Source organism: Wyeomyia smithii, chromosome 1 (genome assembly GCF_029784165.1).
Source record: "Wyeomyia smithii strain HCP4-BCI-WySm-NY-G18 chromosome 1, ASM2978416v1, whole genome shotgun sequence".
NCBI classification, from domain to species: Eukaryota; Metazoa; Arthropoda; class Insecta; order Diptera; family Culicidae; genus Wyeomyia; species Wyeomyia smithii.
Genome location: NC_073694.1, coordinates 9,456,032 through 9,481,635, shown reverse-complemented (window position 1 = coordinate 9,481,635; position 25,604 = coordinate 9,456,032). Strand labels below are relative to the sequence as shown.

Below are 25,604 nucleotides of genomic sequence, written 5' to 3'. Positions count from 1 at the left end.
CAATTTGTGAATAGTGTACCTTTAATTATAAATAGTTGATTCAAGTTTTGCACTGAAGACAGCCCTTAAATTTTTGTCGTTTTCCATGCTTAAATCAGCAACCGAATTAGGAGCCCATTATGCCCCTATTCCCCCTACGAGTCAGCAGGAAGCCGCAAACGGGCAAAATTTTCACATAGCACAGGCATAATCAGGGTTGCCACTCACATTTTTAAATACATTTAACTACTGCACAAGAATTGTGAAGCTAGCTTAATTTTGTTGGTTTCGTTGGAAAGTCGAGAAAGTCCGTAATCAATGATATCTTTAAAACGTCGAATTAAAGAGAATAAGAAGCACCTAGAAAAGAAACAATTTCCTCTCTTAAATATGTGATAAACATGGGTTTTGTTGTTAACTAAATTAAATTTTAAAGTCCACTGTACAAGATGTTCTTTGACGCCTCTTTATGTTTAGGTGCTAGTTAACTTTAAAAGCATTAAGCTGTGCCTTCATTTAGTGCTGTAAGATCAATTTTCTTCAATCTGTTGTTCAACATAGAAGCATACCTTTCAAAACAATAATATGCATAGTACGGTTCATTTTTCACTTATTGAAAAGGTGTGATCCGCATCCTCATACAACACAGTTAATTGTTAAGCGTGAAAATGTCGAAAAATAAAATCTGTATAACTACAGATTAATCTGAATTTGTGGCATCACTGGCTGTGATCAAAAACTCTCTCAACAAAGAGGCACACACAGCCCAAGAAATTTTCTGAGGTAGAAACTACCGTGACTGCGGGTAATTCTGCGCAGCACGTTTTCCGCACACTCATCTTAAAAAACTATTTTTCAACAGTAAATTTTACTAAAACACAGTTGGGTTGTGTGCTTTACCATGTGCATAGCATAGTCTGCTATAATAGTACAGAGATTATGTATGTTTTAGTAAAATTTACTGTAGCAAGCAGTTTTATAAGCTGAGTACGCGGGAAAATGTGCTGCGCAGAATTACCCGCAGTCACGGTACGTCTTTCTGCACTATACTGGGATAAATTCTGTGAGGTCTCCTGAACGACACGAAAGGGATCCGAACTGCTTTTACTCGTCTCTTTGGAAATTGATGTGCAGTCTCCCAACATCGTGCATTCACTCGTAAAAAAAAATGAGTAGCACCCGATCCCTGAGTAAGAGACATCTCCGGAAAGAGACGGATAAAGTGTGTTGTGACATGCTACCTGCACTTACTTGTCTCTTTGGAGACGAATGTACAGTGCAATCCGAACTGCTCTTACTCGTCTCTTTAGAAATTTATGTGCAGTCTCCCAACGGCGTGTGCTTTGCACGCAAAAAAATGAGTAGCACCCGATCCCTGCGCTCAGGACAGGTTCGCTTACCTACCTCGTCTCGCAAGACGAATTTGTGCGCCACGCAGAACGAATTTGATTGTATTGTACCGCCTCGCATGACGAATCTGTTTATATTCTATCCCTCAAGGCTTAAGCACAATGGATACGTTGCGGCTGCGTTTGCGGCAATTTGACAGTTAGCCCATACATTTTCTGTCAAATTAATGTCAACGCAACGCAAACGTATCCATTTTATTTGGGCCTTCACAGGGCGGATCTATGTTGCCACGCAGGACGAACTTATTCCGGTTTTCCCGGTATTTTTACGGTAAACTAACTTCAGGTTTTTCCTAAACCTCCCTCTGCTGCCGATACCCGCAAAACTGTCCCATACTAATTTTGGTCACTTTTGAGTTATCAGCGGGAATCGACTTAATTGTTATCATATTTTCTGGGAAAAAATTAAAATTGATACTTTGGTATGGAAAAACATGGAAAAAATACCAAGTTGTGTTTGTTCCACATTGAAAGTACAGTCCCACTGCATAGTGGTACAAACTGCAAACATATAATTTTGCGCTAGATTAGTGTATATCGGATTATTTTAAGCATATAGAAGTATGTCATTAAATTAACTAGACTAATGTTGTTTTTTTGTAGTACAATCTACGTTGCCAATGATACTGCCGGTTGCTGGTTGAATTTATATGTGATGGGACAAAGTATGCGAGTACTTTTGAAATGTACCCGCATATTTTGTCCCATTTTCAAGTTATATAACGTAAAACCAATTCTATCCATGGTTTTTTGTTCTCAACGATAAACTTGTGGTGCTATGAAACTGTTATGGTCATTGGTTCTGGATGTAATTGCTGGAAATCCCAAAATTCACGCACAGACTAACAGACATAACACCCGGAACAAACTTTCAATAAAATCATCGTTTGGATGATTCCAGTACTTTACGTTAGTAACACTAGCACCATCTGCTGTCGTGTTCGCGCTGCGTCATGTATTTCGACATCAGCGCCAGCGTTACTGCATGTGTCAAATGGGGAACTACAAAGTATGTATGAGATTGCATGACAGCGCCCCAGACGACGTTTTCGCGCGATGACTGTTATTCGATTGGAAATTTAAAATGAACGTTTTTTGTGGCTATGGAGCTGGGTTCCAGTGTTACGTCTGTTAGTCTGTGTTTAAACCTTTTCCCCACCCCGAATATAAATATGAATGTTACTCATCGCTCATATATTTTTCTTGTTCTCAAGGTAATCGAAGATGTGAATCATATGGATATTTCTGAGTAGTATATAGTAAGCTAGAGTTACTCTCAAGCATGTGAGTAACTCAGATAAAAGCTGTCTCGCCCCTCGGAATAATATCAAATTTTATAGCGTCCGGAAATTGCGTGCTCCATCCGACGATAGGTTACGAAACGTGACGCCCGCAAACCTGAAGCTGACTCTGTGTTCGTTTGCAGTGTCAGAGGGAAAACAAAATGCCGAGAGCTGTCAAATTTTCTCCTCCATAGCCTGACGTTGTGGCTTGGTGTTACTCAGCTTGTTGAAAATTTCAGGACAAAAGTCGTGTAAAACTCCTTAATCAGGTGCCATTTTAAACAAAACTTATTGTAGATAGAATCTGTAAGTAGCTTTTTGTTGTTTGCAGCTACCGGAGAGAATGTCGCAGCGTTTTCCCCCGGCCGGCCCAGGCGGTGCTCCTGGAGCTCCCGGACCTCAGCGCTACCCCCCCTCTCCGGCTGGACAACCAGCGCAGCCTCCACCGGGAATGCGTCCGTACGGTCCTGGCAATAATTTTCCGGTAAGTTGATTCTCTTTCCTTAAAAATCGTGATTGTTAAGGATCTGTGATGGTTTCAGCCTCGCGGATACACCCCTCCACCGCAAATGTCAGGCGGACCGCCGCCGCAAAATCCTCCACCGATGCACCAGCGCCCAATGCAGCCTGGATTCGGACAGAGCAGCAATATGCGTGGCTCACCGATGCCAAGTGGATCATCGAGCGGGAGCAAACGTCCAGCCGATAATCGTAGCGCCATCAGTCAGCCACCAGCGAAAAAGTAAATTTATCTTTTGTTTTAGATTACTAGCTGTAATTTTATGAAAAATTTTTTTTTCAGTGAATATCCCACTAAGAAGAAGAAAAAACTAGCAGACAAAATTTTGCCACAGAAGGTGCGAGATTTGGTACCGGAATCGCAAGCCTACATGGATTTGTTGGCATTCGAGAGGAAACTGGATGCGACCATTATGCGCAAGCGTCTAGACATTCAGGAAGCATTGAAGCGTCCAATGAAGCAGAAACGCAAGTTACGTATTTTTATCTCGAACACGTTTTATCCAAGCAAGGAAACCGAAGGTGGTGATCCGGGCTCGGAAAGTTCGGTAGCTTCCTGGGAGCTGCGTGTAGAGGGTCGCCTACTGGAGGACAACAAATCCGATCCGAATAAAATTAAACGTAAGTTCTCCAGTTTCTTTAAATCACTGGTTATTGAACTGGACAAAGATCTTTACGGACCGGATAATCATCTGGTTGAATGGCACCGTACGCATTCCACGCAAGAAACGGATGGATTCCAGGTAAAACGTCCTGGCGATCGTAACGTGCGCTGTACTATTTTACTGCTGCTGGATTATCAGCCTTTGCAGTTCAAGCTGGATCCACGTTTGGCACGCTTGCTTGGTGTTCACACCCAAACCAGACCGGTCATAATCTCTGCCCTTTGGCAGTATATAAAGACGCACAAGCTTCAGGATGCCCACGAACGCGAGTACATCACTTGTGATAAGTATCTAGAGCAGATTTTCGGTTGTCAGCGAATGAAATTCGCTGAAATCCCTCAGCGCTTGAATCCCCTTCTGCACCCACCAGATCCAATCGTGATTAACCATGTAATCACCGTTGAAAGTGGCATGGAGAGCAAGCAAACTGCATGCTACGATATCGACGTCGAAGTGGACGATACGCTGAAGAATCAGATGAACAACTTCCTGCTGAGCACGGCTTCGCAGCAGGAGATTCAAACACTGGACAGCAAAATCCACGACACTGTCGAAACCATCAATCAGCTGAAAACGAATCGGGAATTTTTCCTCAGCTTCGCCAAGGATCCGCAGACTTTCATCCACAAGTGGATCGTCTCGCAGACGCGTGACCTCAAAACGATGACCGACATCGTCGGTAACCCGGAGGAGGAGCGACGGGCCGAGTTTTACTACCAACCGTGGACGCAGGAGGCCGTCTCACGCTACTTTTTCACCAAGGTCAATCAGAAGCGCGCCGAACTGGAGCAGGCTCTCGGAATCAGAAATTCCTAGAATCGGCCCGAAGGGACCCAGGAAGAACCGAGCGAACTACAAGGCTAGGGTCCAACAGCTGGGTCTGGGCATACTTTTTTCTTCTCATCTCTTCCGCTGCGTTCGGAGGGAAATATTATAATATTATAAGGCAAAACATTTCACTTTTGACACGAGGTCCAAGCAAAAATGTTTGGAAACCTGCCTCTAGGATTATCCGGAATTTTTGCTCGACGTAGTGGGAGGTAATATTGCATAACGTATAACTTAACAAAAAAGTTTGCTCCTAGACTTTAGGCGGTTTGTAGAACCGAGCTCACAAAAGCAAAATTTTTATTTTCCAGATAAACCCCTTCTAATACACAATAGTTAAGCGTCTCATTATCCGATTCGCCTTATTCCTGCTGCATCAGATCCCCGGACAGACACTCTTCACCGATGTTGCTCGGAGAGGTGTCCACCATGTGATCGTTCGATTCACTGGATGGGGCCTGACTGAACATTTCGCTCGGTAGCTCTCCCTCGGGAACAACTTCCAGCATCGATTGAGCCGCTCTTGATTGGAGGTGCCGTTCGATTTCCTCCGTCGTCAGGTGGCCTTCGTGTGCTTGTAGTTGTTGCGGCTGCTGTTGGTGGTGGTTCACAAGCATGGACTGTACCGACGATGCGGCCGGAATCATCTGTTGCGGTTGCATCAGGGTTGGCGGCGGAATTGCGCTATTGTTCGCTTGCCTTGCTTGCTGTGTAGATCCCTTTTTGGGACCCGGTTTTCTCCGTTTCGGCGCTGTTTTGGCCTGTGAATTTCCGGCGTTATCATTCTTTCGCTTACGACCAACTGTTGGTGCCGGTTCCACCTTAGACGAATCGTCGGACGATTCCGTTTCTTCACTTTCCGACGTGGTGAGATCGGTTTTTTCGTACTGCAGCAGACGGTCCAACAGAAACGACCTATCCTGGGTGATTTTTAGTAATCGACGCTGACTGGTACGGAGATTCTCCTGAAAGAATTCGTTTTCCTACAAGAAAACATAAACCAATATTACTTCATCATAAATATGACAAAACATTTGAATTAACCCACTCACATAGAGCAAATATTTCAACTTTTTCTTCAGCTCATTGTACTGCACTTTGTAGTTTATTTGATGCCTCCGTGGCAGCATTTCCTCGTCGCTGTCATCATCCGGGCCGGAACTATCGCCGCCGTCGCGGTCTTCCGCCCCGAGGTCATCCGCGTCTAGCGAGTTGTTCCGGTTCTGTTGCGCCTGAGAATGGTGCGCTTGAGGTTGAGGCCTCTGGTGCTGCTGCTGTTGTTGAAGCGCTTGTTCGTTCATCGAACGACAGTACCAACCGTCTAGCATTGTTTTCCGAAAACCAACAGAAGGAGAATCGTCCAGACACGGTTTTTTCGAAAGAAAATATGCTAGAATCACGAGTTTTTCACGAAGAAAATTATATTGAAAATTAATAAACGAGAGTTCGCTGGAGCTGTCACTTAGCGTTTGTGCCCTTCAGAAACATCGAAAGAAGTAGCAAAGCACAAAGCAGGGTTGGTTTATTTGGGCCTGAAAAAAAATTATCTGAGAAGATCTTAAGGGTCTGTTCCTAAACCAAGTGGTCATATTTTGATTAAAGCCCTAGAGTTAATGTTTGGCCGACTGTCACTGAAAAGTTCCAATCGAACAGTCGACAGTTTTTTCATCATAGTTCAAACATTGCTGATGTTCGATTGGAACGAGTTTTGACAGTTCGATTCAAGCTTTTAGTGACTGACGGCTAAACTGTAACTCTAGGCCTTTAATTTTGATCACTTTTTATACCTTTCACCCCCGTGGTCTTTCATGGTCTTTTGGCCAACTCCCCCCCCCCACCCCCCTTGCGACTTACACCATTTGGTCTTTTCATTTGTCAAGTATCAAAAGTTCGCTTAATTTTTTTACATTTTTATTATTAAACTTGCAGTACATTCTATATTTCTAAAATGCAAAAGCTTCATTCTTGACTTGGTGGCAACAATAAATTATAAGTCAGGAAAAAAGACTATGTGATCATTTCGTTAACTCCCCCACCCCCGAGCGTGGTCTTTCGTGGTGTTTTGAAAGACCCAACCGTCCCCCTCTTTATGACCACGTGGTTTAGGAACGGCCCCTAATACACAGTAACACTAGAAAATCTAACTTTTCATTCTGTGCTTTAATGCAAAAGGTTGATTCCTATAGTTTTAAATTAGAGAAATTGCATGCGAATACACAGATACACACACTATATATGCAACACCTTTGTAGCAAGTCGATATGAGCAGTAGGCTTGCAAAGGTCACTAATACAGGCATAATAACTTTCCTCCTCTCGTTTCTGATTGCATACGGTTTGTTCGAATGATGGGCCGAGGCTCGAGTCTTTTAACGCAAAGCAAACATGAGTAATAATTATTTATAATAATATCCCGAAAAAAAATAACATCAAAAAAACCTTGAAGGTTGCTGTAATTGTACACAGTTTTACCATGATTTAATTATGTTTTTCATTGTAAATACATCAATTTTACATTAAATATCATTGTCCAGAGCAATAAAAAACGTTGTTTTTGTCATTTTTACCATGAAAAAGGGGGGTTGTTATGTATCTTAACAGCATTTTTTCAGGCATTTTCCCCATACATTTAGAAGTCACTGACAATGTTTTTCATGGTAAAATTATTGTCGGTGGTAGATGAAACAACGAAAAACGATGTTGAAATATGGTAATGACAAAAATCGTTTGCAAGCTTACAGTAAAAATACCATGTTTTTTATGATTACAATAAAACACATTGTCCATTTACTGTTCTCGCCGCAAAATACATCGTATATTTTTTTTCGGGATCAACAATTGAATATACATAATTATTTAATCATGTATTGTTAAATATTTCTAGTGTTTCAAAAGAACACCGCTGTGAAACATCGGACGTCCTTTGTGAACAACGCCCTGAAATAATGTCATATTGACAGTATCAGCGCCCAGCCCTGAAGTAAAGTAAAAGACAAAAGAAAACGCAGTCAGGAAATTGTTTTACAAGTGCTTGTTGCTAAAGTTTTACTTAAAATTTCAATTTGCTGCGAGCGATAGCCACCAAAAATGACTACCGCCGCCCGACCGACCTTCGACCCAGCTCGCGGAGGCAGTGGCCGTGGCGAAAAGGATCTTAGTGCCTTGTCCAAGCAGTACAGCAGCAGAGATCTTCCTTCCCATACCAAGCTGAAGTATAGGTATAGAATGGTTATCCCCTGTTATTTTTTTTGTTCTCAACTTGAATAGAAATTACGCTTCTTCTTTCCCCACAGAGATCCCGGTCAGGGAACCTCAGAAGAACTGCGCAGCCGTGACTTCCGCGACGAGCTAGAGAAACGCGAACGGGACAATAAATCCGGTGGCAAGGCCGGTCCCTCTGCTCCACCGTCTTCGATAGTACGCAGAGCCATAGAATCCAACAACGCTAGCAGCAGCAACAAGCGCCAAAAAGTCGACGCCGGTCCACAGAATCTGGATGCGGACGATCCGGTTGATAGCGAAAACTCTGACTCCGATTCGGACGAAGATGACACGGCCGCTCTGCTGGCTGAGCTCAATAAAATTAAACGCGAACGGGCCCAGGAAGCTACGAAGAAGGAGCTGGAGAAACGCCAGGAAGAGGAACGCATTCGAATGGAGAATATTCTGTCCGGTAATCCGCTACTGAATTACGCTTCCACCGCGAAAGCCGAGCTGAAAGTCAAACGGCGATGGGACGACGATGTGGTGTTCAAAAATTGCGCCCGATCCGAACCGGAGAAGAAAGGCAGCCAGTTTATCAACGATTCGCTGCGATCCGAGTTTCACAAAAAGTTTATGGATAAGTACATTAAGTAAGTAGGGTAACGATATCTTAAATTTTTCTGTATAATGTATTAGACTATTGTAACGTGATTGTAATCAACCTCAATCTCAGAACTGTAAAAGAAAATCCAACTTGGGAACTCTGTACTCATTTTTATTTGTATGATCAAGCTTTAAGTACAGATACTGTTTTACAAAATAAAACTAATAATTAAGATAAATTAACGGGAGCAGATATTTACACTGAAGCATGGGCGGGTTGAAACAGTAATCTAAGTCCAATCAGTAATGGCTCGCTTTCTAGACGTTAAATCCCATATCCCGCATGCATTGTTTATGCTTCTCGATCAACTCGCCGCAGTTTTCCTCGCCCCTCTCCATTATGCTGCAAACGACAAAGCGCCTAATTATATAATCATTTCCTAGGAAGTTTGCGTACGAGAACTTACCAGGAATCACGCACTCGTTTTGTTTCCGGACAGGCACAGCAAGCTTTGCATTTTGGTTTTTCCGTCTTGCCGTCCGCCAGCTTCGACTCGGTGGCGGTAGAAGCCGGTAAAGCTGCCACCGGACTTGCACTTACAGCATTACCCATTGCGTCTCGATTTGCCACGGCGTTCGGTTTAACCTTGAAAATGAAATTTTATTTCATTCACACTATTAATGGGGTGACTTTATGAGAACCGCGTAACAAACACTGCAAATAATTTCTAGATATCACACCTCGATGTTATGAGTAGTTTTTAGCTGAGCAAACGTCTTATCGATTGGAGAAGAACAAAAAAACAGCGAAGTTCGAGAAAAGGCAAACTTTTAGGCAGGGTTGAACACGAACAGTCATAAAGGTGTATGCAAGCCAGGCCTCTGTCAAGCAGACCGATGTCATGGCAACTGTTTCCTGAAGCTGCCGCCGATGATGATGACGCTAGTGTTGAAAATATGATCATAAGCTCCGTTCATTGTGCCGCATGTGTTACTGTACAGATTTTTTTCGTGCTTCTAACTAGATTGAATTTAGGGCTATCCAGAACGTGTTGAAACATGTTTGAACATGACCATTTCTGTCCTGCACAAAATCCATAGAACGTTTAAAACAAAACAGTCGTTCTTCGCTTTTTGCATTCCTACACACCACTTGCAGCAACAGTTGATCTCGCATGGACGGAGCTTATTCGGCTGTTTCGCAAGCGCTGACAGCCTTTTGACGGATAATCGAGCCAGAGAGCCAGAGAAAAACGGCTTCAAGCAAAATGTATGGGGATGACGTTCGTGACAGGGAAGGGCTGTCAAGACAACGTATTTTATGATTAAAATATGAAACACCTAATGACGATGGTTGATGACTATACAAGAGGACGGAAGTTTCATCTGTCAATTTTCTGTCGTTTCTGGATCCAACGCGAACCGTGTCACTATAAGTAGGGGGTATGAGCTTGATTCTTGCCGCAAAATGGAACGCAATTTTGAAGCTGCATGCCTTCGACGAGAATGACGTGTATAAACCGGAAACCGAAGGATCCAGAGAAAGAAACCGTTGATAGCAATTCGTTCCGCAGTCCAGAGAACGAACCAAAGACTGGAGGCAGCATCATCTGGTTCGGATGAAGAGGAATGGAAAACTGCGATTAGCCGAAGTCTCATGATCGGATAGGCACGTGGGAGCTCACCAAACTTCCATCCGATCACATGACGGTTTGCTATAGGTGGATTTATAAAATCAACAGACCTTTGCAAGAAATAATAAGACGAAAAGCTCGTCTAGTTCCCCACGCAGAAGTACGCTAGCGGTAGAATATCGATGTAGTTTGCTTCTACGACAGCTAGACGTATAGACCGAAATTGAAATAACCGCCTAGTTTCATCGAGGGAAGTAAGAAACGGCTAGTGCGTAGGCTTCACCACAGCATCTACGGCCTTAAATAATCAGCTATAGCTGGTGCTATAGGTGCTGAAACCAGCGCACAGTGCGTTGAATGTATTGGAACGCGGGACAAAAATCAAAACAGCCATTCTAGTATTTTTTTTTTCAATTGGTGTGACACGAAAAATGTTTAGTACCGATGAGAGCTACTATTTGCATAATTGACGAATGTCAAATACGCCATCGCAAAAATGTCTCAAACGCCTTTTTTTTGTACAGAACCATAGAATGATAATTTTTCTAGAATATTATGCATTTCGAGATGAAAGGCTTGAAAATCATATTAAAATAATTTCTAGGTGATGAAAAAGTGACCTAAACGCCATCACAATCCGTATTTATGATTATTTTTATTTGATTCTCTTTTAATTGTGTTTATTTACGGTTTACTGTTGCAAAACATCTAGACATTGTTAATCCAGGAATCTTTTTTGTGTTTTGTCCATAAATTACGTGTTATACATAAAAATGAGGGACAGAATAACGACAAATTTCTCACTCTTGGCTCCAGAGGTATCATTTGCTATCGCGAATTTCGGTTGAAAGAGCAAACTTGAGCAACGGCAAGCACTTCCAAAGTTTGAAGAACATTCCAAATAAGAGGAAAAAGTGAAATTCAGAGAGGTACTTTGGGGTACTTTTTTTGACAATCGATTTTAAATCGAAAGTGTCTTTTTTCTTTAAGCATAAATAAACATGACTAAGAACCCTTTAACTTCCAAATGCGCTACGTTATGTCTCAATAGTAACACGTGAAATGTAGTAGTTACATGCCTCTACCGTTGCCATTTTGGTTTCAACATGAAAACATTTAAAATGTATTGAAAAAATAATTTGAAAACTAAGAAATTATTTTAAAAATAACGTGTCACTTGAACAGTTGAAACCACTTCGCTGTAGTTGCATGCCATAATCGTCTGAGTGAACTTGGGAGATTAATAAATCCAATTGGGAGATTAATGAAATCCACTTTTTTTATTTTTGTCTATGGGACGTTGCACTGTGCAGCGTCTACATAACGTTGCGTAAAACTTAGGATTTACGCAAAGCAAAACGGACCAGTGTCTGTAAACCAAGATCGTCAGTGCTGATAGATATCTATCCGTCTATGTCGACGGCATAGATTAGATGGTCAGACTAGTCTTAGAACCAGATGCCCTTTCCTTACTTACGTCGGTCGGGGGAGTCATAGTTGTCCATGAGGCGCTATGGCGGCCTACCCTAGCCATGACCTCACTGCTTCGGGATAACCCACCATGGGGCCGCATAGACGACTATGGACAAAAACAGTGGCTGGGAGGGGAACCCGCTTAACTAAAATGAATTCTACAGAAGTCGACGAGGAAATTCTACAGAAGTCACTTTATACCACAATATATCTAACTTATGGTAGCAGTGGTCATAAGCTCCTACAAGGGAAGTCGACGAGGAATTGACGGTAGAGGTTGATGGATTGATTAACCCATTCGTCAGAGGCGGCATCGCACGGTCTTCACCGAGACCACCAGATGCAGGGAAGGTTTGTGCAAAGGCTGGTACGCCTAAGGCGACCCCAACCGGAGAAGGTAAAGTTGGTGCAAGGACGAGTACGCCTGGGGCGACACCTGGCGCCTTGCTGGTAGCAACGGTAGAAAGCCAGATGATTACGCTCCTGAACGTGGAAACTCTGCCTGTCCAGGACCAGAGGAAGCGATTATACTGTGCGATCTCGCTTATAAGCGGAAAAGCGCTACCGCTTCCGAATGCGTGCAAACGGACGTGCTAACCTTTACAAAGGTTTGTTCCGCAAAGACGACAAGGCAGTCTCCGGATAACACGGTTTCCGTGATCACCAAGAGACGATTGATGAAGCTATACCCAGAGGCTTGCTCGTCAATTGGGCCAACTCGGCCCACGGAAGAGAAGGGTGAAGCTGCGGGTAATGGTCCATGGACTAACGTAGTAAACACAACTCGTACTGATCCTGGAGCTCCACAAAAAGGCAAAGGGAAAGGGTTCTACCGATCAAACGGTAGCCCAAAAGCTGCTTGACGAGGGTGTGCTAGGTCGGACGCTCACCCAGGAGGTAACTTTCTAGGGACAGGATTACTGAAGGGTGCTTGAGGTGCTTTGAGAGCGGGCATAACTCCTGGTCATGCTAAGGGCCTGATCGGTCTAAGCTTTGCAGAAGATGCGGAGGTGTAGGCCATGTAGGGAGAGGTTACAAGGAGCCTCCCAAGTGTTTTCTACAGCAGTACCTACAGCAGAAACGGTGGGGAGTTGATTATTGATGTGACGTTCTGCAGCCTGGGACTGATCACGAAGTGGAGGGTAGACGACGGTCTCACTAATAGCGACCACAAGTCGGTGCGCAATAATGTAAATCACAAAGTGATGCGGCTAGCGAGAGGTAGAGCCAATAATCCAACCATCCACGGCTGGAAGACATCGCACTTTGATACCGATGTATTAGGGGAAGCGATGAGAAGAGAACATAACGTGGAGAGTCCCACCGGAGTGCTAATCAACTAATTGCTATACTATCGCGGGAGTGCGACCTAGAAACGAAAAGCGGCCTGAAGAAGTGGACTGATGCGATAGCAAACCATCGCAAAACATGCCTTGGTGCGGGACGGAGATTGCAGCGGGCACGTACTGATATGCAAAAAGAGGAACGTCGTACCGCATTGGCGTCTGCGAAAGCCACACTCAAGAGCGCAATTGAGGGACTATTTCGCTACGCTATGATCCAAATCCCTGGGCTCCGGTTGTCGAACCACTACGAAATATGAGTGACGGGAGCCATGCAGAGGTTGAGAAGGCGGCAGGAGCTACGAATGAGGAACTCTTCGATATTGCAAACTCTTTGATGGAGAGCAGACGGTCTAGACGGAATCCCGAACCTGACCATAAAAACGGCCATTAAGGTATTTCCCAGGCTGTTCAGGGTGGTCTTGCAAAAATGCTTAAATGATTGCTTCTTCCTGTATAAGTGATAGCGACAGAAACTGGTGGAAGTGTGGCAGTGTGTGGACCGTATTCCACCCCGGAAAATTTCGTTGGTAGGATGTGCGCGGACAAGGCCATTAGGAGAGCGATCAGCGTGACTGCTTCCCGGATAGTCCAACCGACGGAATGACCATCGAAGTGCAGTGCTAACTTCTTGTCTCCTGGTAGTTGGTCAAATCTAAAAAGAGGGTGCATCAGGCACAAAATCTGGTTTCCTGAAGTAATGCCTAACGTTAGTTCCAGGAAGCATACAACAGGGCTGGAGACTGGAATTGAAGTGAGTGAGGTCTAGCAAACTCAACCCCACTCCCTGAGCTCGTCCCTGAGTTATCTTCTCAGATTTTGCATCACCTTGAAAAAAAAAACACTTCATCGATACTAGCTCACCATTTCCGGATAACACGGTCTACCATGGTCTTGTGCGTGCCAACTTTATGTGGCTGTTAGTGATCGTTTAGACATCGCCATGAGTGCATCCATCGTCGATCGGAAAACAATTGGGTCTCTACAAAAAGAGTGCTCCGGTATCATGTACCAACAAAAGACACTAAGCTGCAGTACACGAGCAACCAAGAATTTTTCGGATCCGAAAATACAAAATGGGCGTGCGAGTGCTACTCGGACGTTTCCTCTATTCAGAAGGTGCCGTGTCACGCTCAAATCTATGGAATCGGAGTATAGTTAAGAATCATGAGGAACAACCAAGGATGCATCCAGTTTGTGCAAGCGGATCGATTTAGTTCTCTCTTTAAGTACAATAAGACAAAGAAGAGTTATGCTCGAGAGTTGGTCAACAAGGAAGCTATACTGAACAGATGGCGACTGACTTTCTATTTAGGGCACTTGAAATCACACAACTCAGCTATTTGGACTTCTAGGACTATCGTCAACGAAATGTTACGACGACATTTGATGAGGAGTGTTAGAAAATACACCACATGTCGTCATCATTCAGGTACCCCGCGTATTGCGTGCCTGTCTCCGATCTACTCTCATTTCTCTTGGTCGATTCACCGTTGCGCGCCACGTTATCGCGTTTCGTGTCGTTTTCCAGAACCATTTTGACTGGGCTTTCGATGCATGTTTGGGGTTTCTTTTCCATCAATGGCTAAAAAAAGACTGTACTCGATTTGCGATGCACGGATTACTTTATTTTAATCGTTTATTACGCACACTAACTGGTTTTGGGCTATAATAATAATAATAATAGTATTACACGGAACTCCTTCCCTACACGCAATTGGATAGTTTACTATATCGGTCACGGGTTACGGGTTTGTTTGCAGTACAACACTAGTAAACATGGTAGGGAGAGGGATGACATCTACTTTCTTCCACCAGAAAACGTCTTTCGTTTTGCTTCCTACTATACGAAATTTATTGTTTTACCTAGAGAAAAGCTGCTACGGTTGAAGACAAAATGGGCACCACTGGTCATTGTTTATTTAGGGATTATTGTGTCGAGTCTAAAAACTAACCGTTTTTTCAGTAATGCTGCTCCACAAGGAATTTGGGCTGCTCCAAAAAAATTTGAACCATTCTACGGATTGTATCGTATTGTTTAAAAACACTTCAAACACCGCTAAGGAAATTCATTCAAGCACCAAGTGTACAAATAAGATTTGAATGACCTAAACTAAACGAAGTATGAAAATAATTGAACGGTTGTTTTTGTTTTCTTGAGACAAAAAAAATAGTTAATCACACTTATTTACAGCCATCACTAGGTGTTAGGTTCAGTTGATAACAGCGGACCGTTTATCGCGATTTTTGCCACGCGTGATCGATCGTGCCTTGAAAGCGGCAGCATTGATAAACTTTTTCTCCGCTTTAGCTATCTTGGAGTTGCGTTCCTGTTCGTCCATCTTGGCACCGAGCTCGAGAACATCGCGCAGAAAGCCATTCTCCGACAGGTGAACGTGCATACCGAAGCCGAGCGCATTACGCAGGCAGATGTATTGATGGTGCAGTGACCAGGTGTCCAGGAGCAGCGTTTCCTTGCCAAACTTGATGGAGATTTCCGGTGAGATGTCCTCTTCCAGGTAGCGGTGCACATCCCGGAAGGTGGCCCGTTGTACCTTGCGGTCACGCTTGGCGCGATATTTGTGAGCATCGGTGGCCAACTTTTGGGTGGCTTCGATCAGATCGTTTAGCTCTTCGGCCAGGAATTCTTCGTCGTGTGAACGGCCACTTTCCAAGATAAGAGCCAGTGTCTCTCCGGCAGCCATGCGGACCTCCAGGTGGGAGCTTTGAAGCATTCCAGTTAGTTTTTTGATTGAAGGGATTAGAGCACTTCCACTGGTGACCATGGTTACGAGATCACCGGAGGGGATCTGTGTTAGCAGTAGAGCCCAAGCACTGAGCGCGGAGCTGTGCAGTGTGGCAGCGTCAATACCGGCCGTGCTCGGACTGCTGTCGCCCTTCAGATAGCTTCCGGAGAAGATGGTTTCAAAATTTTTCATCAGTGGCAGTAGATCGCCCGGGTCGTCCGAAGCGAGAAAGTTCATCAATCCCAGTGCCATGCAGCACTTGGCCCGGGCATCATAGGAAGCGGCCGTGTCCAGCGCGGTCGCCACCAGCACCGGTTTCAGCACTTTTATCAGTTCGTTAATATCATCGGCGCCGTCCAGTTGAATCACCAACAGTGGAATGATCCGAGCCGCCCACGACTGCTCGGAACCTTTGCCCTTCTTGATTGACTTTTCGATTGCGTCCATCAGGGTCATCTTGCGGTCGTCGATAAAGTCCGGTATGTAGTGGTGGACCAGCACCTCGTTGATCACCTGGAACGCGTTGATGCGCGTCTGGAGCGATTTGTCCGAGGCGTTCTCGATAGCCTGCAGCAGTTTCTCCTCGTATTTTTCCAAACCGCCTCCGCCGGTTTGATCCGGCTGGTCGCCATCGAAGTTGTTGTTGTTGTTGGACGCATCGTTAGCGTTCTCCGACTGGTAAGAGTACACGCTGCCGGCGTCGTTGGACAGTTCGTCATCGGATTCCACGTTGTGGTGCGAGTAGCCATTGGCTGGAAAGGAGATGAACGAAAAAAATTAATTAACAACTATCAACTGAAATCGCTTTTGGACTTGATCCAACAAATTGTCTTTGTTTAACAACAACCAGCGCAAAATGCGCATATAGTGCAGATAGTAAATAAATTACGATTCATCAGTTGCAACGTGTTTCGAAAGAGTCACACAAAGGCTGACGACTGCCACATCATGTAATTCTAGCGAGCAACAGGGGCAGTGGCGGCTCTTAGGTAAGGTCTAATTTACACACGCAGCTGCGAACAAGGAAGAAAACAACAACAGAAATATACCTAAATCCCAACTAGTGCTCGTATCTGTCTGTTATTTATGTGGATTGCCGCACGTTGCGAAAATTGGATCAAAACTTGAACTTTTAAAGAGAGCTTTTAAAGAGCAGACCCGGGGGGACAGCAGCAGCAGCGATGACGAAGGGGACAATAGTTATACAGCACGTATATACGTATATACATACACTTTGGCCAAAAACGGACACCACAGGTAATGAGGTATTGGGGCCAACACAGTGTATGAGTAATTAGTACTTGAATAGTGGAAGCTGAGGTATTAACTAGAACGACTAATCTGTTTGAGGAAGTGTCTGAGAGTAGAGTTAATCTGAGAAAAAGGAAAATATTTTTTGCTGACACCTATGTTAAGGTGAAAGTAAATTTGTACACATTCAACTATGTTCCCACGTTCAGGCGTCATAGAATAATTTTTTTTTCTAACTTCTTAAATGACTATGAATGTTGTAGTGATGTGAATGAATCATTAACCACCATTATAAACACCTACAATACTACAATACTGACGCAATGTACAACAACAAAACGTATAAATGTAAAAATTAAATCTAGACACTGCCCTTGGATGAATTACTATGTGTGGCAATGGATAACACTCAAGCATAAATATTTGAAAAAAATGAAAAATGACCCTACTAATGCTCATTATAAAAATATGTTGAAACATGTATCTAAACGAACCGATGACGCCAAGAGAAAATGCAAAACTGATTACTATAAAAATTTGTTGGAAACAACCTGTCAATGGTAACATTTCAAACAACCTGTCAATGGTGACATTTCAACACTATTATATATATATATATATATATATATATATATATATATATATATATATATATATATATATATATATATATATATATATATATATATATATATATATATATATTTGTACGCTTTTTTATATTATTGAATGTTATTAGCTTTCGCAGTTAAGTTAATGTAATTGTAGGAAAATTATTAAACCTACTTGTCAAGGAAAAAAAACAAGGAATAAAACAAAACTTAAAATAAACTTAAAACTATCTTACTGACTATAAAGTGAGCTAATCGTTGCAATTGAGGATTGCAACGATTTTTGTCGGAATTTGTTGATAATTTGGCTTGACATATTTTCTAATGTTTCTACATCAGTGAGCCTATGTAGCTCGTTCGTGCTAAACCAGGGAGGACGCTTCAAAATCATTTTCAAAAGTTTATTCTGAATCCTTTGAAGTGTCTTCTTCCTGGTTGCACAACAACTTGTCCAGATGGGAACTGCATATAATATTGCTGGCCTAAAAATTTGTTTGTAAATTAACAGTTTATTCTTGAGACAAAGTCTAGAATTCCTGTTGATAAGAGGATATAAACATTTGATATACTTATTGCACTTTGACTGGATATTTTCAATGTGCTCCTTGAAAGTAAGATTCTTATCATAAATTAGCCCTAAGTATTTAACTTGATCAGACCAATTTAAGACCACACCGTTCATCTTAATAACGTGGTTATGGGTGGGTTTGAGAAATGAAACTCTTGGCTTATGAGGAAAAATAATTAACTGTGTTTTAGAAGCATTAGGGGAAATCTTCCATTTCTGCAAGTATGAAGAAAATATATCTAAACTTTTTTGTAGCCGACTGCATATAACACGAAGGCTTTTTCCTTTTGCGGAAATGCTTGTATCGTCACAAAACAGAGATTTCTCACAACCTGGTGGTAAATCAGGAAGATCAGAAGTAAAAATGTTATATAAGATTGGGCCCAAGATACTCCCCTTTGTAAGGTAAAGCGGAAAACTGAAATTTGACATTTTAGCTATTAAACCTTTATGCCAAACACTGTCGAATGCCTTTTCTATATCTAGAAGAGCAGCTCCAGTCGAATAGCCTTCAGATTTATTAGTTCGAATCATATTTGTTACTCTAAGTAACTGATGAGTAGTGGAATGCCCATGGCGAAAACCAAACTGCTCAGTTGCAAAAATTGAGTTCTCATTAATATGTGTTATCATTCTATTGAGAATTATTCTTTCAAAAAGTTTGCTAATAGAGGAAAGTAAACTGATTGGTCGATAACTTGATGGCTCAGCTGGATTCTTTTCGGGTTTTAAAATTGGAGTGACTTTGGCATTTTTCCATTTCGTAGGAAAATGTGCTAGTGCAAAGCATCTGTTAAAAGTTTTTACCAAGAAATTTAAAGAGTTTTCGGGAAGTCTTTTGATGAGGATATAGAAAATCCCATCATCTCCTGGTGCTTTCATGTTTTTGAATTTTTTGAGAATAGTTCGCACCTCATTCAAGTTTGTTTCCAATACCTCTTCAGAAAGAAATTCTTGGGTGGTGATTTGATCATATTTTTGGTTTACTTCATTTTCAATAGAACTTACTACGTTCAAATTGGAGTTATGAACACTCTCAAACTGCCGAGCAAGTTTTTGAGATTTTTGTTCATTCGTTAGAAAAATGCAATCGCCATCTTTAAGGACTGGGATTGGCTTCGAAGGTTACTTAAGAACCTTCGAAAGCTTCCAGAAAGGTTTTGAATAAGGTTTTAGTTGTTTAACTTCTCTCATGAAATTCTCGTTTCGCAAGAGAGTGAATCTATGTTTAATTTCCTTTTGTAATTCTTGAAAAATAATTTTCAAAGCAGGATCACGAGATCTTTGGTATTGACGTCTCCGTATGTTCTTCAAACGTATAAGAAGTTGAAGTTCACTGTCAATAATTGGTGCATTAAATTTCACTCGAGCCTTAGGAACTGATAAATTCCGGGCATTGAGTATTAAGCTGCTAAAATTATCTAATGCTCTGTCAATGTCAGCACTATTTTGTAAAATAATATCATCATTCAAATTTTCTTCGATCGTAGAACGATATCTATCCCAATTAGTCTTGTGATAATTTAACACAGATCTAGTGGGATTTAAAATAGTTTCATGGGAAATAGAAAATGTTATGGGAAGATGATCAGAATCAAAGTCAGCATGAGTTAATAAATCACTGCATGAATGACTTTGATTTGTTAGTACCAAATCAATTGTAGATGGATTCCTAATAGAAGAATAAAATGTAGGACCATTTGGAAATAAAACTGAATAAAATCCAGCCGAGCAATCATTAAACAATATTTTTCCATTGGAATTGCTTTGAGCATTATTCCAAGATCGATGTTTCGCATTAAAATTACCGATGATTAAAAATTTAGATTTATTTCTTGTGAGTTTTTGCAAATCTCCCTTGAATTAATTTTTTCGCTCACCAGTGCATTGAAAAGGCAAATACACTGCGGCTATAAATAAAATGCCAATACTTGTTTCAATTTCAATTCCCAAACTCTCGATAACTTTGGTTTCAAGATGGGGTAAAACACGATGTTTTATTCGACGGTGGATAACTATTGCAACTCCACCACCGGCAACATCAATTCTATCAAACCTATGAACTATATAGTTTGGGTTCTTTTTTAGTTTGATATTTGGCTTTAAAAGCGTTTCAGTCACAACTGCAATATGCACATCGTGGACTGTTAAAAAATTGAAAAATTCATCTTCTTTCGCTTTTAAAGAGCGAGCATTCCAATTTAGAAAATTTACAGCATTATTTAAAATCATTGCTGAATTTTAATTTCATACCAATATTAGTTGTAAATTTTATACCTTCTTGAACAGCCTCGTACATCGAGTTACAGTTCAACAAAACGGACATTAGCTGCAGCATGGATTGTTGTAGGTATTCAATCTTTTCGGGAGTTGGATTACCTAAATCATTACTGGCTGATTTTTCAGCACCAAACACGAATGATTTGTTACTGTTTGAATTTGAAATATTTCCGAAAGGACACTGGCATATGAACAGCCCGGTGTTGCCTGAACAGGATTATTTTTCTGAAATTTGTTATCACAGACACACCTGCTAATGAAAGTGCTGGTGATGCCTGAACGGTACTGAAAGTCTTTTGATTACCCACATTGACAACAGGTTGTTTAGAATTCCTACGTTGTCTAGAAGCAATAATTTTTTACTTTACAGAACAATTAAAGAAATTAGATTTGTGATTTCCCCCACAATTTACACATTTGAAACTATTAGTGATCTCTTTCACGGGGCAGATATCTTTTGTGTGACTAGTGTCACCACAAATCATACATTTTGCAGCCATATGGCAGTTTCGAGTTCCATGACTATAGGCTTGACAATTCCGACATTGCGTAAGATTATGGATTCCTCCATGTCTCTTGAAATTTTCCCACTTTATTCGCACGTTGAATAAAACACGTGCTTTTTCTAAAGATTTCAAATTATGTACTTTGGTACGATCAAAATGTACTAAGTAATTTTCCTGGTGTATTCCAGTTTGAAAAATTTTGGCATTTGCCTTTCGTTTCATCAAAATTACTTGGTTGGGGGCAAAACCAAGTGATTCTGACAAACAATCTTTGATTTCATCAATACTTTGATCATTTGAGAGACCCTTCAACACAGCCTTAAACGGTCTCTCGTTTTTGGCATCAAAAGAGTAAAATTTATACATCTTTTCAGTCAAATACTGTAAAAGATGTTTATGGCCATCAAAAGATTCGGCCAAAATACGAATTTCGCCTTGGCGACCAATTTGAAAATTAACTTTCACGTTCGATAGAAATGATGGAAGTTCTGATCGAAATGCTTTAATGTTTGCTACAAATACCTCAATAGGTGGAACTTTAACCTTCTTTATAACGGCTTTATGCTCAGTATGAGAAGTTTGGAATTCTAGATCCCCAACAGAAGAAAGAATATCATACCTGTTAGTCGAAATTTCAGTGTCACTTGGAGAAGATGCCTCACGTTTCCTTGATGCCGCATCAAAGCGAGCTTTTTTATTTTTTCCAGGCATAACTGGACAACTTCACTACACTTTCACTTCACTATAGAATTTAATTAGAAATATCTCAAACCAAATTTATTCACTAAACACTCTTTAACTTTAAAAACAAATTTATTACTTTGCCTTTCAACAGGGAGTCTTTTAGAAAGATTGCCTGTTGAAAGCGAAAAACAAAATTTTAATATCTCTCGGTAGTCTAGGACTTAGCCTCGAGCTGTTGGTAAAATGCGACCGTACTGTAGGACAGTTCAAGTCGATCTGTTTAAATTCCCAGTTGATTACAGGTTTGCTAAGCGCACATAACAATCCGTATAAAAACTGACTTCCGTGAGAAACCCGTGTTAAAACGCAAAAATTTTGAAATCCAGGTGGAGAAAATGGGTAAAAAGCAATTTGAGTGTATATCAGAATCAGACTTCACACGACATTTTCTTCAAATTTTCTTAGATATTTTTTTCTCAACTCCAGCCGGCCTTTTTGTTTTTGTAAAAACAAAAAACCCCTCCATGATTTTGGCGTAGAATTACGTTTTACGGCAACGTATATAGGGTAGGGTGTCAAATAAAATGGTTTATTCGAATTTGGTATAGCGGTAGGGCTCAAATCTTTCGTCTTCTAAAAAAAGCCCTTAAAACGGTCAAAATTTTAACTTTTTGGCCAATGAAAAAATGCACAGGTACTATTAGTATAATTTCGGCAGCAATCCGAAAAGAATAAAGACCGATGAAGAAAATGCTTTGCTGCACAGGAAGAAAATGTAATCGAAAACTAATATAAGTCTTAGAACTATTATTAATATTCCATCAAAACCGACAGCGTTTGATTTCATTTTTTTTTTGCTCTCAAATCTAACATTCCGACTGAGGGACACCAGAAAAATTACTAACTTACTGGAAAGATGAGCAAATTTTAGTGCGAAGACAGATTATTTACCTTGTTAAAATCTCCCAGAGTACAAAAGTACTTTTAATGTAAAAGCGAAGCAAAGCCTTGGTGCTACATTCCGATTCAGAACTCGACCTTTTTGTTTATTATACACAGACTTCGCAGCTAACTGTTAAGTGTACAGGACAAAGTGAGGGCGAAAAGGGCGAAAAGTAGCCATTACAACTCACAATTCCACATTAGAATCGCAAGGGATAAGTCGAATCAGCTGGTAACGGCGTGCTCGCGTTCGCGTGTCAGCAGGTGTTGATTTCTCACCGATCGGTAACACAGAACATCGAGGAGGCGAGTGACGCGCGACGCAATGAATCATCAAAAAATCTTTGCGCTTTATCTTACAGAGTTAGAACAATTAAACAAAAACCTGACCACTGGATTAAGATTTTGATCACATTTTACATAACACCTCTGCTGGCAGCGCTGTCACTGGTTCACTCTCGATTCCTATAGTCAAGGACAGCTACAGTGACAGCGACAGCGGCTACTAAGCAGCGCAGCAACGAAAAATTCCACAAAGCATGAAGCGTGTAACCTTGAGCCATTTAAGCCTGCCGCAGCAGACAGCAGGCGCTCGTAATGTTCAACACTTACCGAGATGTTTCTTGCGATTCCGCGGCATCTTGGCGCTGCTGCACTTTTCTTTGCCACTCGACGGAAACGACTTCAGCCTGCTTCCACTGTTCAACTGCAACTCAACAGAAAATCCTACCGTTTTCCTATTTGCTTCTCTAAATTTAAAACCAGCTTCTATGCGCACCTTTCTCTACTAGCGTGTAGGTTTTACTTTTTTTTTTTCTTCGTCTATTTTGACTTAACAAGTTTTGAGCCGTAAGCCGTTTCGAAATTGTTCTCTCCCACACTTATTTTATGATTTAGTAGCAAAGTCAAAAATTGCAATCAGTGCCTGGCCCGCTGTGTTTCACTCTGTTCGCGGCTCACGTCGACGTCGTCGACAGAAATCAGGATCTTCTCCCCTGAGGTTGCGGCACTACGATAGGCAAACCTGTTACGGGACAGATTGTTTCACTCGCAATAAAAGTACCTTTGGCTATGCCAGTCGTTTTGTACAGACGATTTTCGTTTTTATCCACTCGGGCATCAAAGTCGCTAGCAATGTTGTGAAATGAAGCACCGAGCATGATGTGCTTGTCCAGCTGCTGCTGCTACTGCCGCTGCTTACTCACTCCTGCTGCTACTGCTGGGAAATCACTTATCGATCGATTTCGATGTCCCGTGTGCTGCTGCTGCTGAGTGATGACTCTTCAGCTAAGATTTCACTACCGAACGCTAATGCTGGTAATATTAAGCAATTCCCGAACTTTACGTCACACACTAATCACTCTACTCGCGTCTGGATGAGTAATCGCACTGAGTACTGCTGCGAATTGGTGAAGAAAAATCGATTTTCCCTTCCTTTTCGCGACAGATTTCTGCAACTTTCCTTACACAACGGAATGCACTTGGGGCTGAAAAAACTGTTCACGCGTGTGCAAATAAAAAATTTTCCATGCCTCGTCGTCGTAAGCGAACTTTGGACTGACAGCTGTCTGTCACGGCACGCGGTTCTTCTGTCAGGCGTGTGCGCGCGCAAAGGCATGCTTCAGAGTAATTTTGTGCTGCATGGGTTTAGTTCACAGCGTTCACACTCTTAGGGCTGTGAACCAACGCAATGTTTTTCTTGCAAGCCAAAACATCTTGGGACTGAGCGACGATCAAATGAGCAAACAATAAACTGCCTGATGCTTTCTGCACCTGAATTACCCAACAAACAATTTTGTTAAATGATGGCTTCTTAAGCTATAGTTCAGCCGCAATCCGTTTAGTAATAGCTTAATAAGCTGTAAATCATCAAAATTGTTTGTTGGATAATGCCACTGCTTATTATTCCGCACCAGAACAAACGACATTTTGCTTCACAGCAGTAATCACATCAAAAGCATTCTGTTGTCACTTTCGGTTTACGATTTTTTTTTAGCTGTGTACCGTTAAAGGGCGATATTTGAAAAAATAATTCCCTCCTCCTCTTTGTCACAAACTGTCACAACTTCCTTGATCACCTCCCCTCAATTACGTCACGTTTTTATATTCCCTCCCCTTCTTTGCTTATAATTCATTAAAAATTGAGAAACTCGTAGAAAATGAATTTTTCTAAATTAGAACGATTTTACTGAGGGTACAAAATAGGTTATTAAAGATAACTAGACTTTTATCTTATTTTCAAAAAATGTGTAAAAACTTGCAACCGTCAGTAAGTGGTAATGTACCCGCTATGTGGCGCTCGCGTCACTAACAAACCAAGCACTGATATCGATAAAATATCTATACGGCAATATTGATGCAGTGCAACTGGGGCACCACAAGACAGATGTCGTTAGTGTGTTAACGTATTTTGATTAAAATTTTTACACACAATTTTCAAATTTCTTTATATAAACATGAATGTCTGTTCTCTGTGGTAGAACTATGAATTAATTATGCAGTTTTGAGTTGAACTCTGTGATCTCTTTTTCATTTATTTATTTATTTTTAGTTAAAATGCTCAAGCTAACCCCCTCTCCACCATATGTATCAAAATGTCACAATAATCGAAGATACCCCTCCCCCCTTCCCTTTTTTCTATTATAGAATTCTGAGTGAGTGCCGAGGGGTAAGACAGTGAGTAAATTTGAGGTTTTCCGAGTTTTTCTGAGAAAAACCTGAAAAATAAAGAGCAAAACTAAGTATAAACTCTCGTGTCTCTGAATATCCATCCCTAAACTTTTTTCCCACCGCAAATATACACATAAATGTTGCTTCATATATATTTCTTGCTCTCAAGACAATTAAAGATGTGAATCATCATCATCATCATTTCAGAATAATATTGAGTAAATTAGAGTAACTTCCAAGCATAAGAGTAACTAAGGTAAAGGAGAGTAAATTTGAGTTTTTTAGGAAAACGTGAAAAATAAAGAGCAAATCTAAGTAACTCTCGTGTCTTTGAAAATCCATCTTTAAACCCTTTTCCCACCGTGAATATAAATATGAATGTTAATCGGTCTCACCGCTCATATAT

The 25,604-nt window shown here is 41.4% G+C and overlaps 5 protein-coding genes across 5 annotated transcripts; 2 read left to right on the top strand and 3 right to left on the bottom strand.

Annotated features, from left to right (window-relative positions):
* Positions 1–2,806: 2,806 nt before the first annotated feature.
* LOC129717591 (brahma-associated protein of 60 kDa) lies at positions 2,807–5,018 on the top strand. The gene is made up of 4 exons (XM_055667606.1): positions 2,807–2,940; positions 3,003–3,155; positions 3,214–3,413; positions 3,474–5,018. The coding sequence occupies exons 2-4, from the start codon at positions 3,015–3,017 to the stop codon at positions 4,669–4,671; spliced, it is 1,539 nt and encodes a 512-aa protein (XP_055523581.1). The 5' UTR covers positions 2,807–2,940; positions 3,003–3,014; the 3' UTR covers positions 4,672–5,018.
* Positions 4,943–6,151, bottom strand: LOC129717595 (uncharacterized). The gene is made up of 2 exons (XM_055667609.1): positions 5,736–6,151; positions 4,943–5,666 (listed from the first exon to the last, which is right to left on the bottom strand). Exons 1-2 carry the CDS (start codon positions 6,009–6,011, stop codon positions 5,046–5,048), a joined length of 897 nt encoding a protein of 298 aa, XP_055523584.1. The 5' UTR covers positions 6,012–6,151; the 3' UTR covers positions 4,943–5,045.
* A 1,498-nt stretch (positions 6,152–7,649) lies between these two features.
* Positions 7,650–8,597, top strand: LOC129717596 (protein CWC15 homolog). The gene is made up of 2 exons (XM_055667611.1): positions 7,650–7,900; positions 7,976–8,597. The coding sequence occupies exons 1-2, from the start codon at positions 7,770–7,772 to the stop codon at positions 8,538–8,540; spliced, it is 696 nt and encodes a 231-aa protein (XP_055523586.1). The 5' UTR covers positions 7,650–7,769; the 3' UTR covers positions 8,541–8,597.
* Positions 8,598–8,640: 43 nt separating this feature from the next.
* LOC129717597 (cytochrome c oxidase copper chaperone) lies at positions 8,641–9,383 on the bottom strand. The gene is made up of 3 exons (XM_055667612.1): positions 9,231–9,383; positions 8,957–9,135; positions 8,641–8,892 (listed from the first exon to the last, which is right to left on the bottom strand). The coding sequence occupies exons 2-3, from the start codon at positions 9,100–9,102 to the stop codon at positions 8,808–8,810; spliced, it is 231 nt and encodes a 76-aa protein (XP_055523587.1). The 5' UTR covers positions 9,103–9,135; positions 9,231–9,383; the 3' UTR covers positions 8,641–8,807.
* Positions 9,384–14,541: 5,158 nt separating this feature from the next.
* LOC129717593 (interferon-related developmental regulator 2) lies at positions 14,542–24,093 on the bottom strand. Its single transcript, XM_055667607.1, has 2 exons — positions 23,141–24,093; positions 14,542–16,438 (listed from the first exon to the last, which is right to left on the bottom strand). The coding sequence occupies exons 1-2, from the start codon at positions 23,166–23,168 to the stop codon at positions 15,153–15,155; spliced, it is 1,314 nt and encodes a 437-aa protein (XP_055523582.1). The 5' UTR covers positions 23,169–24,093; the 3' UTR covers positions 14,542–15,152.
* Positions 24,094–25,604: the final 1,511 nt, after the last annotated feature.